The sequence below is a fragment of the Protopterus annectens genome, chromosome 4.part0 (genome assembly GCF_019279795.1).
Source record: "Protopterus annectens isolate FY-2018-M chromosome 4.part0, PAN1.0, whole genome shotgun sequence".
NCBI lineage: Eukaryota > Metazoa > Chordata > Ceratodontiformes > Protopteridae > Protopterus > Protopterus annectens.
The window spans coordinates 1,347,658,395-1,347,672,063 of NC_056733.1; the positions used below are offsets into that span (position 1 = coordinate 1,347,658,395).

The 13,669-nt window shown below is 39.7% G+C and overlaps 1 protein-coding gene across 1 annotated transcript in view; it reads right to left on the bottom strand.

Moving 5' to 3' along the window:
• AFAP1L1 (actin filament associated protein 1 like 1) overlaps positions 1–13,669 on the bottom strand; it is a 507,629-nt gene that overhangs the window by 364,650 nt on the left and 129,310 nt on the right. Inside the window, exon 3 of the mRNA XM_044069203.1 lies at positions 1,359–1,442. Within this exon, the coding sequence (XP_043925138.1) occupies positions 1,359–1,442 (84 nt within the window). The remainder of the gene's footprint in view (positions 1–1,358; positions 1,443–13,669) is intronic.

A 13,669-nucleotide genomic window follows, 5' to 3' on the forward strand; every position in this document is an offset into this window, starting at 1 on the left:
AAAAGTGAGAATTGATCCAAAGACATAACCACAATGCTGAGTACAGTCAGTGTTGGGTACAGATTCCCACCCTTCTATGGGCTACACCTGAGTTTTGGTAGATGGATACTGTGAAAACCAGGAAAGGAAAGGAAAGGAAAAGGGGTGAATCCTAACCAAGCTATGTTGTCAGAGAAAAGTATGTCTGGTTATGGCAAAAGCTTCACACATGTTCATGAATTTGGTCCCAAAAGTATATTCCCCCAAGGGCCTTATAAAACTATATGTCATATAAAGAATAAGGATCGTTTTCCCAAAAAAACACACAACATTCAGATTGTCTAGTAAACAAGAAAACAGTAAAAGGGCAGCACAGCCCTAAACGGCTACCAACCATAAAACAAATGCAGGAAAAGACTCAGTCCCTCATCACTAATTCTTGCTTTATCTCAGTGTTGCACAAAATACAGAGGTAAGCCTGAAAAATATCGTGTGTGTGTGTGTGACAATGATGCAGCCACTGGTAATACTCCAACTTACAAGTGTTAATATTAAGGCCCAAACTACATATCACTGAACTGTCTTCATATGTGCTAAAATCTATGAGTGTCAAACACAAAAAAATGTTAGTGTAAGTGGCTCAAAAGGTAGCACACTTGCTTTTGGACTATCAGAAGGCTGTGTGGTCTATTCCTACACCAGGTACTTGAATTAATGTAGGGTTAGGGAACGGTATAATGGTTATGGTAGTTACCTCACATTCATAAGGTACAGGGTTTGACTCTCATCTTTGAGAAGGACGTTGGCTAGAAATGAGTTGTGGGTTGGCATAATGGTTAAGGTGTTTACCTCACAGACACAAGGTACAGGATTTGATTCTCACCTTTAGTCATTGTCTGGTAACTGGCTAGGCATGTAATAGTCTGTAGACTAATTACCTAGAAGAAACTATTAAGTAGTGAGGGCAGGGTTGGCAGGATGACCAATGTCTTAGCCTCATAGGTACAGGGTTTAATTCTGACCTCAAATTACTGGCTAAGTTTGTAATAATCTTTGGACTGATAGCTTAATATTTACTTATGAACATCTGAAAGATGGCTACCCTCCTGATTAGCAACATAGTAGCACTCTCCATCTAGCTATTCGGTGCATACCAGTTGTGCTCCACAATCACTATCCTTTACCTGTTTAAGTATCTGAGGACATTTTAATGTGAGGTATAACTATACCTAATCAGCCTAGTGTCTACAAAGTCAAACTACTTTTGTCATACAAGTGCAAACCTGAGTAACACAACTGCTGTTTGTGTTAGAAAAGCAGAAAGGCTGTACAATTTATTATCAGTAGCATTCTTACGTAATTATTTTTACAGCACATACCAAACTCATCGAACAGTGATTCCACAAAACTGGTGCCATTGCGGAAGGCAGAGGTGTTCATGTACATATAGTCTGTCTCATGACCTGCAGGAAGAAAAATAGTACTGTTATACCTCTGAATAGAAACTGCACGTTTCAATACATGAGTAGTGACCTTTTACTCATAGGCAAAATACATACACACCCCATTTACATGACCTTTTACTCATAGGCAAAATACATACATACCCCATTTACATTACCTTTTACTCATAGGCAAAAATACATACACACACCCCATTTACATGACCTTTTACTCACAGGCAAAAATAGATACACACACCCCATTTACATGACCTTTTACTCATAGGCAAAAATACATACACACACCCCATTTACATGACCTTTTACTCACAGGCAAAAATAGATACACACACCCCCATTTACATGACCTTTTACTCATAGGCAAAATACATACACACACCCCATTTACATGACCTTTTACTCATAGGCAAAATACATACACACCACATTTACACAACCTTTTACTCATAGGCAAAATACATACACACCCCATTTACATGACCTTTTACTCATAGGCAAAATACATACACACACCCCATTTACATGATCTTTTACTCATAGGCAAAATACATACACACACCCCATTTACATGACCTTTTACTCATAGGCAAAATACATACACACACCCATTTACATGACCTTTTACTCATAGGCAAAATACATACACACACCCCATTTACATGACCTTTTACTCATAGGCAAAATACATACACACCCCATTTACATGACCTTTTACTCATAGGCAAAATACATACACACCCCATTTACATGACCTTTTACTCATAGGCAAAATACATACACACACCCCATTTACATGACCTTTTACTCATAGGCAAAATACATACACACACCCATTTACATGACCTTTTACTCATAGGCAAAATACATGCACACACCCCATTTACATGACCTTTTACTCACAGGCAAAATACATACACACACCCCATTTACATGACCTTTTACTCATAGGCAAAATACATACACACACCCCATTTACATGACCTTTTACTCATAGGCAAAAATACATACACACCCCATTTACATGACCTTTACTCATAGGCAAAATACATACACACACCCCATTTACATGACCTTTACTCATAGGCAAAATACATACACACACCCCATTTACATGACCTTTTACTCATAGGCAAAATACATACACACCCCATTTACATGACCTTTTACTCATAGGCAAAATACATGCACACACCCCATTTACATGACCTTTTACTCACAGGCAAAATACATACACACACCCTTTTTACTCATAGGCAAAAATACATACACACACCCCATTTACATGACCTTTACTCATAGGCAAAAATACATACACACACCCCATTTACATGACCTTTTACTCACAGGCAAAAATACATACACACCCCATTTACATGACCTTTTACTCACAGGCAAAAATACATACACACACCCCATTTACATGACCTTTTACTCATAGGCAAAAATACATACACACACCCCATTTACATGACCTTTTACTCATAGGCAAAATACATACACACACGCCATTTACATGACCTTTTACTCACAGGCAAAATACATACACACACCCCATTTACATGACCTTTTACTCACAGGCAAAATACATACACACACCCCATTTACATGACCTTTACTATTGGCAAAATATATACATACACTTCATTTTACGCATAGGCAAAATACATACACACACCGCATTTACATGACCTTTTACTCACAAGCAAAAATACATACACACACCCCATTTACATGACCTTTACTCATAGGCAAAATACATACACACCCCATTTACATGACCTTTTACTCATAGGCAAAATACATACACACCCCATTTACACGACCTTTTACTCATAGGCAAAATACATACACACACCCCATTTACATGATCTTCTTCTCATAGGCAAGATACCTACACGCCCCATTTACATGACCTTTTACTCATAGGCAAAATACATACACACACCCATTTACATGACCTTTACTCATAGGCAAAATACATACACACCCCATTTACACGACCTTTTACTCATAGGCAAAATACATACACACACCCCATTTACATGATCTTTTACTCATAGGCAAAATACATACACACACCCCATTTACATGACCTTTTACTCATAGGCAAAATACATACACACACCCCATTTACATGACCTTTTACTCATAGGCAAAAATACATACACACACCTCATTTACATGACCTTTTACTCATAGGCAAAAATACACACACCCCATTTTTACTCACAGGCAAAATACATACACACACCCCATTTACATGACCTTTTACTCACAGGCAAAATACATACACACACCCCATTTACATGACCTTTTACTCACAGGCAAAATACATACACACCCCATTTACATGACCTTTACTCATAGGCTAAAATACATACACACACCCCATTTACATGACCTTTTACTCATAGGCAAAATACATACACACACCCATTTACATGACCTTTTACTCATAGGCTAAAATACATACACACACCCCATTTACATGACCTTTTACTCATAGGCAAAAATACATACACACACCCCATTTACATGACCTTTTACTCATAGGCAAAAATACATACACACACCCCATTTACATGACCTTTTACTCATAGGCAAAAGTACATACACACACCCATTTACATGACCTTTTACTCATAGGCAAAAATACATACACACACCCCATTTACATGACGTTTTATTCACAGGCAAAAATACATAGACACACCCCATTTACATGACCTTTTACTCATAGGCAAAAATACATAGACACACCCCATTTACACGACCTTTTACTCATAGGCAAAATACATACACACACCCCATTTACATGACCTTTTACTCATAGGCAAAAATACATACACACACTCCATTTACCTGACCTTTTACTCATAGGCAAAAATACATACACACACCCCATTTTTTACTCACAGGCAAAAATACATACACACACCCCATTTACATGACCATTTACTCACAGGCAAAAATACATACACACACCCCATTTACATGACCTTTTACTCACAGGCAAAAATACATACACACACCCCATTTACATGACCTTTTACTCATAGGCAAAAATACATACACACACCCCATTTACATGACCTTTTACTCATAGGCTAAAATACATACACACACCCCATTTACATGACCTTTTACTCATAGGCAAAAATACATACACACACCCCATTTACATGACCTTTTACTCATAGGCAAAATACATACACACACCCCATTTACATGATCTTTTACTCATAGGCAAAATACATACACACACCCCATTTACATGATCTTTACTCATAGGCAAAAGTACATACACACACCCCATTTACATGACCTTTTACTCATAGGCAAAATACATACACACACCCCATTTACATGACCTTTTACTCATAGGCAAAAATACATACACACACCCCATTTACATGACCTTTTACTCATAGGAAAAAATACATACACACACCCCATTTACATGACCTTTTACTCATAGGCAAAATTAATACACACACCCCATTTACATGACCTTTTACTCATAGGAAAAAATACATACACACACCCCATTTACATGACCTTTTACTCATAGGCAAAATACATACACACACCCCATTTACATGACCTTTTACTCATAGGCAAAATACATACACACACCCCATTTACATGACCTTTTACTCATAGGCAAAATACATACACACACCCCATTTACATGACCTTTTACTCACAGGCAAAAATACATACACACCCCATTTACATGACCTTTTACTCACAGGCAAAAATACATACACACACCCCATTTACATGACCTTTTACTCACAGGCAAAAATACATACACACACCCCATTTACATGACCTTTTACTCACAGGCAAAAATACATACACACCCCATTTACATGACCTTTTACTAATAGGCAAAAATACATACACACACCCCATTTACATGACCTTTTACTCATAGGCAAAAATACATACACACACCCCATTTACATGACCTTTTACTCAAAGGCAAAAATACATACACACACCCCATTTGCATGACCTTTTACTCACAGGCAAAAATACATACACACACCCCATTTACATGACCTTTTACTCACAGGCAAAAATAGATACACACACCCCATTTACATGACCTTTTACTCATAGGCAAAAATACATACACACACCGCATTTACATGACCTTTTACTCACAGGCAAAAATAGATACACACACCCCATTTACATGACCTTTTACTCACAGGCAAAAATAGATACACACACCCCATTTACATGACCTTTTACTCATAGGCAAAAATACATACACACACCCCATTTACATGACCTTTTACTCATAGGCAAAATACATACACACACCCCATTTACATGACCTTTTACTCACAGGCAAAAATACATACACACACCCCATTTACATGACCTTTTACTCACAGGCAAAAATACATACACACACCCCATTTACATGACCTTTTACTCATAGGCAAAATACATACACACACCCCATTTACATGACCTTTTACTCACAGGCAAAAATACATACACACACCCCATTTACATGACCTTTTACTCATAGGCAAAATACATACACACACCCCATTTACATGACCTTTTACTCATAGGCAAAATACATACACACCCCATTTACATGACCTTTTACTCATAGGCAAAATACATACACACACCCCATTTACATGACCTTTTACTCATAGGCAAAATACATACACACACCCCATTTACATGACCTTTTACTCATAGGCAAAATACATACACACCCCATTTACATGACCTTTTACTCATAGGCAAAAATACATACACACACCCATTTACATGACCTTTTACTCATAGGCAAAAATACATACACACACACCCCATTTACATGACGTTTTATTCATAGGCAAAAATACATAGACACACCCCATTTACATGACCTTTTACTCATAGGCAAAAATACATAGACACACCCCATTTACATGACCTTTTACTCATAGGCAAAATACATACACACACCCCATTTACATGACCTTTTACTCATAGGCAAAAATACATACACACACCCCATTTACCTGACCTTTTACTCATAGGCAAAAATACATACACACACCCCATTTTTTACTCACAGGCAAAAATACATACACACACCCCATTTACATGACCTTTTACTCACAGGCAAAAATACATACACACACCCCATTTACATGACCTTTTACTCACAGGCAAAAATACATACACACACCCCATTTACATGACCTTTTACTCACAGGCAAAAATACATACACACACCCCATTTACATGACCTTTTACTCATAGGCTAAAATACATACACACACCCCATTTACATGACCTTTTACTCATAGGCTAAAATACATACACACACCCCATTTACATGACCTTTTACTCATAGGCAAAAATACATACACACACCCCATTTACATGACCTTTTACTCATAGGCAAAAATACATACACACACCCCATTTACATGACCTTTTACTCATAGGCAAAAGTACATACACACACCCCATTTACATGACCTTTTACTCATAGGCAAAAATACATACACACACCCCATTTACATGACCTTTTACTCATAGGCAAAAATACATACACACACCCCATTTACATGACCTTTTACTCATAGGAAAAAATACATACACACACCCCATTTACATGACCTTTTACTCATAGGCAAAATACATACACACACCCCATTTACATGACCTTTACTCATAGGAAAAAATACATACACACACCCCATTTACATGACCTTTTACTCATAGGCAAAATACATACACACACCCCATTTACATGACCTTTTACTCATAGGCAAAATACATACACACACCCCATTTACATGACCTTTTACTCATAGGCAAAAATACATACACACACCCCATTTACATGACCTTTTACTCATAGGCAAAATACATACACACACCCCATTTACATGACCTTTACTCACAGGCAAAAATACATACACACACCCCATTTACATGACCTTTTACTCACAGGCAAAAATACATACACACAGCCCATTTACATGACCTTTTACTCACAGGCAAAAATACATACACACACCCCATTTACATGACCTTTTACTAATAGGCAAAAATACATACACACACCCCATTTACATGACCTTTTACTCATAGGCAAAAATACATACACACACCCCATTTACATGACCTTTTACTCAAAGGCAAAAATACATACACACACCCCATTTGCATGACCTTTTACTCACAGGCAAAAATACATACACACACCCCATTTACATGACCTTTTACTCACAGGCAAAATACATACACACCCCATTTACATGACCTTTTACTCATAGGCAGAAATACATACACACACCCCATTTACATGACCTTTTACTCATAGGCAAAAATACATACACACACCCCATTTACATGACCTTTTACTCATAGGCAAAATACATACACACACCCCATTTACATGACCTTTTACTCATAGGCAAAAATACATACACACACCCCATTTACATGACCTTTTACTCATAGGCAAAAATACATACACACACCCCATTTACACACACTCTTACAAAACAAGTAATGTGGTACAATGAGATAATAATATCTGACAGACAATTTCCAAGCTTTGTAAAATTAGCCTTAAAGTCATCAGTTATAACTGTGAGAATACATAAACAGATGATGGTGACAAACTGCTCCCACAACATGATCTATCACTTGGGTAACTCAAAATACGCATATGACTACTGCCAGACATTCGACATTTTAGTCCATATTGGTGCATGATGTTTGAGTGAGTGAACGACACCCTGCTTACCTGAGACTAACATGTGTTTGATACCATTTTGATACAATTGTGCATCAGCACTTTCTCTGTTTCTGTACAATTATAACCAAAAAAAATGTATATCAAGTGTGGGTCTAGATTTTGAATTCCTGCTTATATGATGAACAAACTCATTTTACCGAAGTAGGTGTCATCCCAGATAGAAAAGGTGGTCAACTTTGCATTCAAAAATTGCTCGCTACTCAGAACAATGAAAACCATAGTGCAAACAGTTCCAACATAACAGAACATGACACCAAACCCAAACAGCAAGAAATGTAATTAAAAAAAACAAATCACAGCCCCCTCTTTGGTATGAATTCAGAAGTCCACAGTGGTTGGCAGCGCTCTAGTTTTTTTTTGTCTGCAGAGGCTTTATGTTGATTTGAAGTGTTAAGCACTACTGGTGTATAAACATAATTCATGTTTGGGATCCCCCCTGCTAATCCAGAAATAAGCAGCACCTATAAGGGGATGGAGAGAGTGAGGGCTGTGACAGATATATTTTTGCTAAGAAGATGGTTTGACTATTAATCTGAATTAGTGCTGGTAATCTGGTTCAGTAAGAGAGGGATATGAAAAAGTACAGTTGTGTACACTTACCATAAATGTAGATATTCGAGTGTATTCACTGTTGCAGTCATCACACTTGGGTTATCCTGCCAGGGGTAGACCTTAATCGGCCTGAATACCAGAGGCTTAGTATTTCTGCGTCAGGTGCTGTCACTCCAGGACTGACGTCAGGTTGTCAGTGGTATAAAAACAGGCAGATGACACCATTACATCAGTTTTTCTTGCCCCAAATGTCAGGAGCCCCCAAATAAGGAGCTAGGTTATGGTGGAATAACACCACCAGTAGAAAGTAAATACCAATAGTCCTGTAAAGAGTGAGGAAGAGAGAGAGATAGAAAAGGGGGCTGGAGGGTGGGAAACTAGGACTGCAACAGTGAATACACTCGGACATCTACATTTATGGTAAGCGTACACAACTATACTATGTTATTCGTGTTTCACTGTTGCAGTCATCACCCTTGGGTTGATTCCCAAAGCTCAAGAATGGGTGGAGGCAGTCAAGAAGAGCTGGGGCTGGCTAGTATGCCCTGCAGCACTGCTGTTGCAAAGCCCACCCTGGATTTGGAAAAGATAGGCAAGTGGCAATGCTTGGTGAAGGTATGAACAGAACTCCATGTTGCAGCTTCCAGGATGTCCCTGGTAGGGAACCCTCTGAGAAAGGCTGCAGAGGTTGAAGTTGCCTTAATGGAATGTGTTCTGACCCCCTGTCAGTGTGGTTTCCCATGGTGTTTGTAACAGAAATGGATACAGTGTGCTATCCATTTGGAAATGGTTTGCTTTGATATGGCCTTACCCTCTGCCCCTGGTGCAAAGCTGACTAGTAACTGGTCAGATTTCCTAAAGGTCTTAGTCCTGTCCGGGTAGAATCTGAGCTGTCTGTGCACATCTAAAGAGTCAGGATCCTTTCCCAGTTTCCAGGTCCTGAGAATGTTGACACCAAAGGCTTTTTAAGTACCACTGAAGTTTCCTCATATGCAGTCTGGCATATGGAATGAGTAGAATGCATGAAGCCATGAACCCTAGAGCTTGCAGGATTTTCCTTGTGGATAACTGGGTTCTGGTGGCTAGTTGAAAGAAGTAGCCTGTCAGGTAGGCTTGTTTTTCTGGAGTAAGGAATGCCATCTGGGATGCTGTATCCAGGCTTGCTCCCAGGAATAAATTTTTTTTGTATGGGGACTAGTTTGGATTTCTTTTAGTTTATGGTGTACCCCAGTGAGGTTAGGAGATCCTTTACAAATGTCTGGTGCTGCAACAGCTTTTCCTGACTGTCTGCCTGAATCAGGCAGTCGTCCAAGTAGGGGTAAATTTGAATATTTCTTTGTCTGCAAAAGGCAATGGCTGGAGCCAGGCATTTTGTGAAAACTCTGGGAGCAGTGGATAAGCCAAAGAGAAGTGCTGATAACTGATAATGCATAGATCCTGCCCTGAAATGTAGATATTTCCTGCAAGAGAGTCTCTGACTGGGATGTGCAGATAGGCCTTTTTTAGGTCAAGGGTGGCTAACCAGGCATCTTTGGACAGCATAGGAAGTTGCTGTAGGGTTTGAATTGTGGTACCACCAGGAAGGTGTTTAGAATGGATAGATCTAGGATTGGGCACCAGGTGCCCTCTTTTCTGGGTACCAGGAAAAGTCTGGAATAGAAACCTTGGTCTATCTGCTCTGCAGGAACAGGCTGAATAGCCCTCATGGAGAGCAGGGAATGAACTTGGGTTTGTGCCTCTGCCCACTGGTTTGGAGGAAGATCTGGAAACCCTTTTGGGGTTAGCAGTGTGTGAAAATAAAACTTGTACCCCTGGGACACTATGTTGAAAACCCATCGATCGTTGGTGATGGAGGCCCAGTTTTTTGCATGGGAGGCAAGTTTTCCTCCTAGAGGCACAGTCAGATGGGCAGAGGTGAGAGTGGAGACGAGAAGTCATTGTGAATTCCTTCCATAAGGGGGTGGCTTAGCACTCCCTGTTTTAGAAGTGGAGGTACTCCATTGCTTAAATCTCTGCATACCCTGAGACTGCTGTCTGGGGGGTCTGCTTCCCATAAGTCTATTCTGAGGTGGCCTTGAGGGGGCCAGAAAGGTCCAATGCTTTGACGGGCAATGCCTACTGAATCTTGGAGGCTGGACTTGCAAAAAGTCTGTCTGCATAGACTTAGCTTTTTCTTCCATCTTTTTTAAAACCTCTTCTGCTCTAGTGCCAAACAGATTGTCTTTGTTCAGTGGTGTGTCCAATAATTTTGATTTGACATGGTCTGGCAAGGTCTGTTCCTTAAGCTAAGCATGCCTTCTAAGTACAGAACCTGTGACTGTTGCACTGCAGGATGCTTCTAGGGCGTCAAACCCACATTGCAGGGTATGCTTGCAGAATGCATAAGCTCCTGTGATTCTTTATTTTCTGCACAGCCAGGGAAGGTAGATAATTTTTGTTTAATAAGTTCCATAGTATGTTGCTGGTATTTCAGCATGTGGAACTGACAATTTAATGCTCTAATGGCAAGAGTTGCAGAGGTGTACACTTTTTTACCCCATCTGTCTAAAGCTCTGGAATCCCTGTCCGAAAGGGTGGGATTCTTAGCTGTGGTTGCTTTTATTCCTTTAGGTCCTTGGGAAATGACTATTGGGTCAGCAGTAGGATTTTTGAAAAAAAATTTGTGCGAGACAGGGACTCTATAGTACCTGTCAGGTTTACTGGGAGCAGGAGGTAGAGTATCAGGAGTTAGACTGGATTCCATAAAAATATCATCTACAACATCCAGAACAGGAGGAATACCTAAGGTTCTGTGCTGTGGTAAATCTAAAAATTCCCCAAGTCTCTTTTTGGACTGAGGATAATCTTGGCATTCCCAACAGAAATGATCTCTCAAAGTATGTAGGGTTTCACCAAAAGAAAACTCCTCTGGAGGAGAGGCAGAAGGAATGGATTCCTCTGCATCTGAATTCTCATAAGCAGATAAAGGCATGTCTTCATAATCAGAAACCTCAGAGTCATCAGACTCTTGGTCAGATAAAACTGCTGGGGACAAGTTTCTTTTTCTTTTAGCAGGGGTAGGCTGACTTCCCCTAATCAGCATGAAAAGGTCTTCCGCCATTTTAAGCATCTGAGATTGAGGCATGGAAGCAGGCGCTTGAGGTTGGGTCATTGTTTTTTAGGCGTAGTTCGTACTTTGAGCCTTAGAAACTTGGTAGTTTTAGAAGGAACTGAAGACGCTAAAGAAGTCATCGGTTTGTGTCGAATATCGGTAGTGCGAAGGACTTCCTCAGAAGCCGTTGCCTGCACAGTGGATCTGGACCCATCCAAGGTAGAGACATCCGCAGAAGAGTCTCGCTGCATATTGGACTCAGAACGGGTTTCGGTAGCGGCCTGAAAATCCATAGAAGTGGGCATCAGGGGCTGCGAAAGCGCCTCACTGAGTACCGGCGAACTGGCGACTAGTGTAATGGAAGCGTCGTCAGCAGTTTTGGACCTGTGCGGTCTGTCTCTGTCTTTATCCTTACATTTTTTTTAGAAGATCAGTTGACGGATGGCTTACAGAAGCCAATTCAAAATATGGAGCTCGAGAGCGAAAGTATTTATCTGCGATAAGGGCCTGACGACGTATAGTTCTGGCATTGAAAAAAGCACAAAACCGACAGCAAGGGATGTCATGGTCTGGGCCTAAACAGGTGATGAAGTAAGAATGGAAATAGAATCATAGATCATAGAAACATAGATTAGTACTAGGCTAACTGCCCTTTTGCGAAGTTTTAAGCCAGCTAGCCATTATCATGTGAGATTCATTCAAATACCTTGTGTTGTTGTGGCAAACACACCAACGATATTAGGCCACCCTCCCAACTGTCGGTGTGGTATTTGCTTTCCACAGGCAAGACAATTGTTAACTTTTTTGACATCGGTTAGAGCAAGAGAAAAGGATCCCCAATGGGATACTTATCTTTAGAAAACTTCAACTTCAATTTCAGAAGCGAAAACTCAGGTAGTGACCGACCGGCACTCATTCGAACTGCTTCTGCTTCGGGTTCCTTGGCAAGAAAGACTGATGTACCTGACATCAGTCCTGGAGCATCAACAACCAACGCAGAAATACCAAGCCTCTGGTATTTGGGCTGACTGAGGGCTACCCCTGGCAGGATAACCCAAGTGTGATGACTACAACAGTGAAACACGAAGTCTATCTGCATATTCCTGGAAAACTCTTAACGGATGGTGTATCACAACATCTGTGACAGTCTGATTTACAGCTATAAGCCTGAGGAATATACCAACTACTTACAGAGTGGGTTAAATTAAAGATAAAGTTATCTTGTAATGTTTATAAAATGAATGCTAAGCGTGCTCCGCTGCTCACCACAGATGTATTGAATATGCACCTATGACAGCACATTCAACATACAATGATACTGCTCAGGTATAGGTTAAATTTGCATTTAAAAAGGGTATATGTTAAATCATTGAATGCTTAAAAAAGCAAACGATGATTTATCGAACCCATGTAAGCGAAACTTACAATCTTGAACGCTTAGAACAGCGATTTTTTTCCAAGGGAAAAAAAATCACTGTTCCACAAAACAAAACAAAAAAAAATTATAAAACATTACATAAAGATGGGGGCTCCACCCCCCCCCCACACACCCCCTACTTAAATGTAGCAACTCCAAGATTGCATTACAGTGACAAAAACGGCAAATTAACGGAAGCGGCCAAGTGATTTCTTTTCCAGGGACAGAATTCGCTTATATGCCATTTCTCTATTTTGCACTTTTCGTGCTTTCAAGTTCGATCAAGACGCATACGAAAGAATGAATCTTCGATCATTTAATAGGAACCCTTTAAACATACCCAAGCAGAGCATCTACATTCAGACTACTAA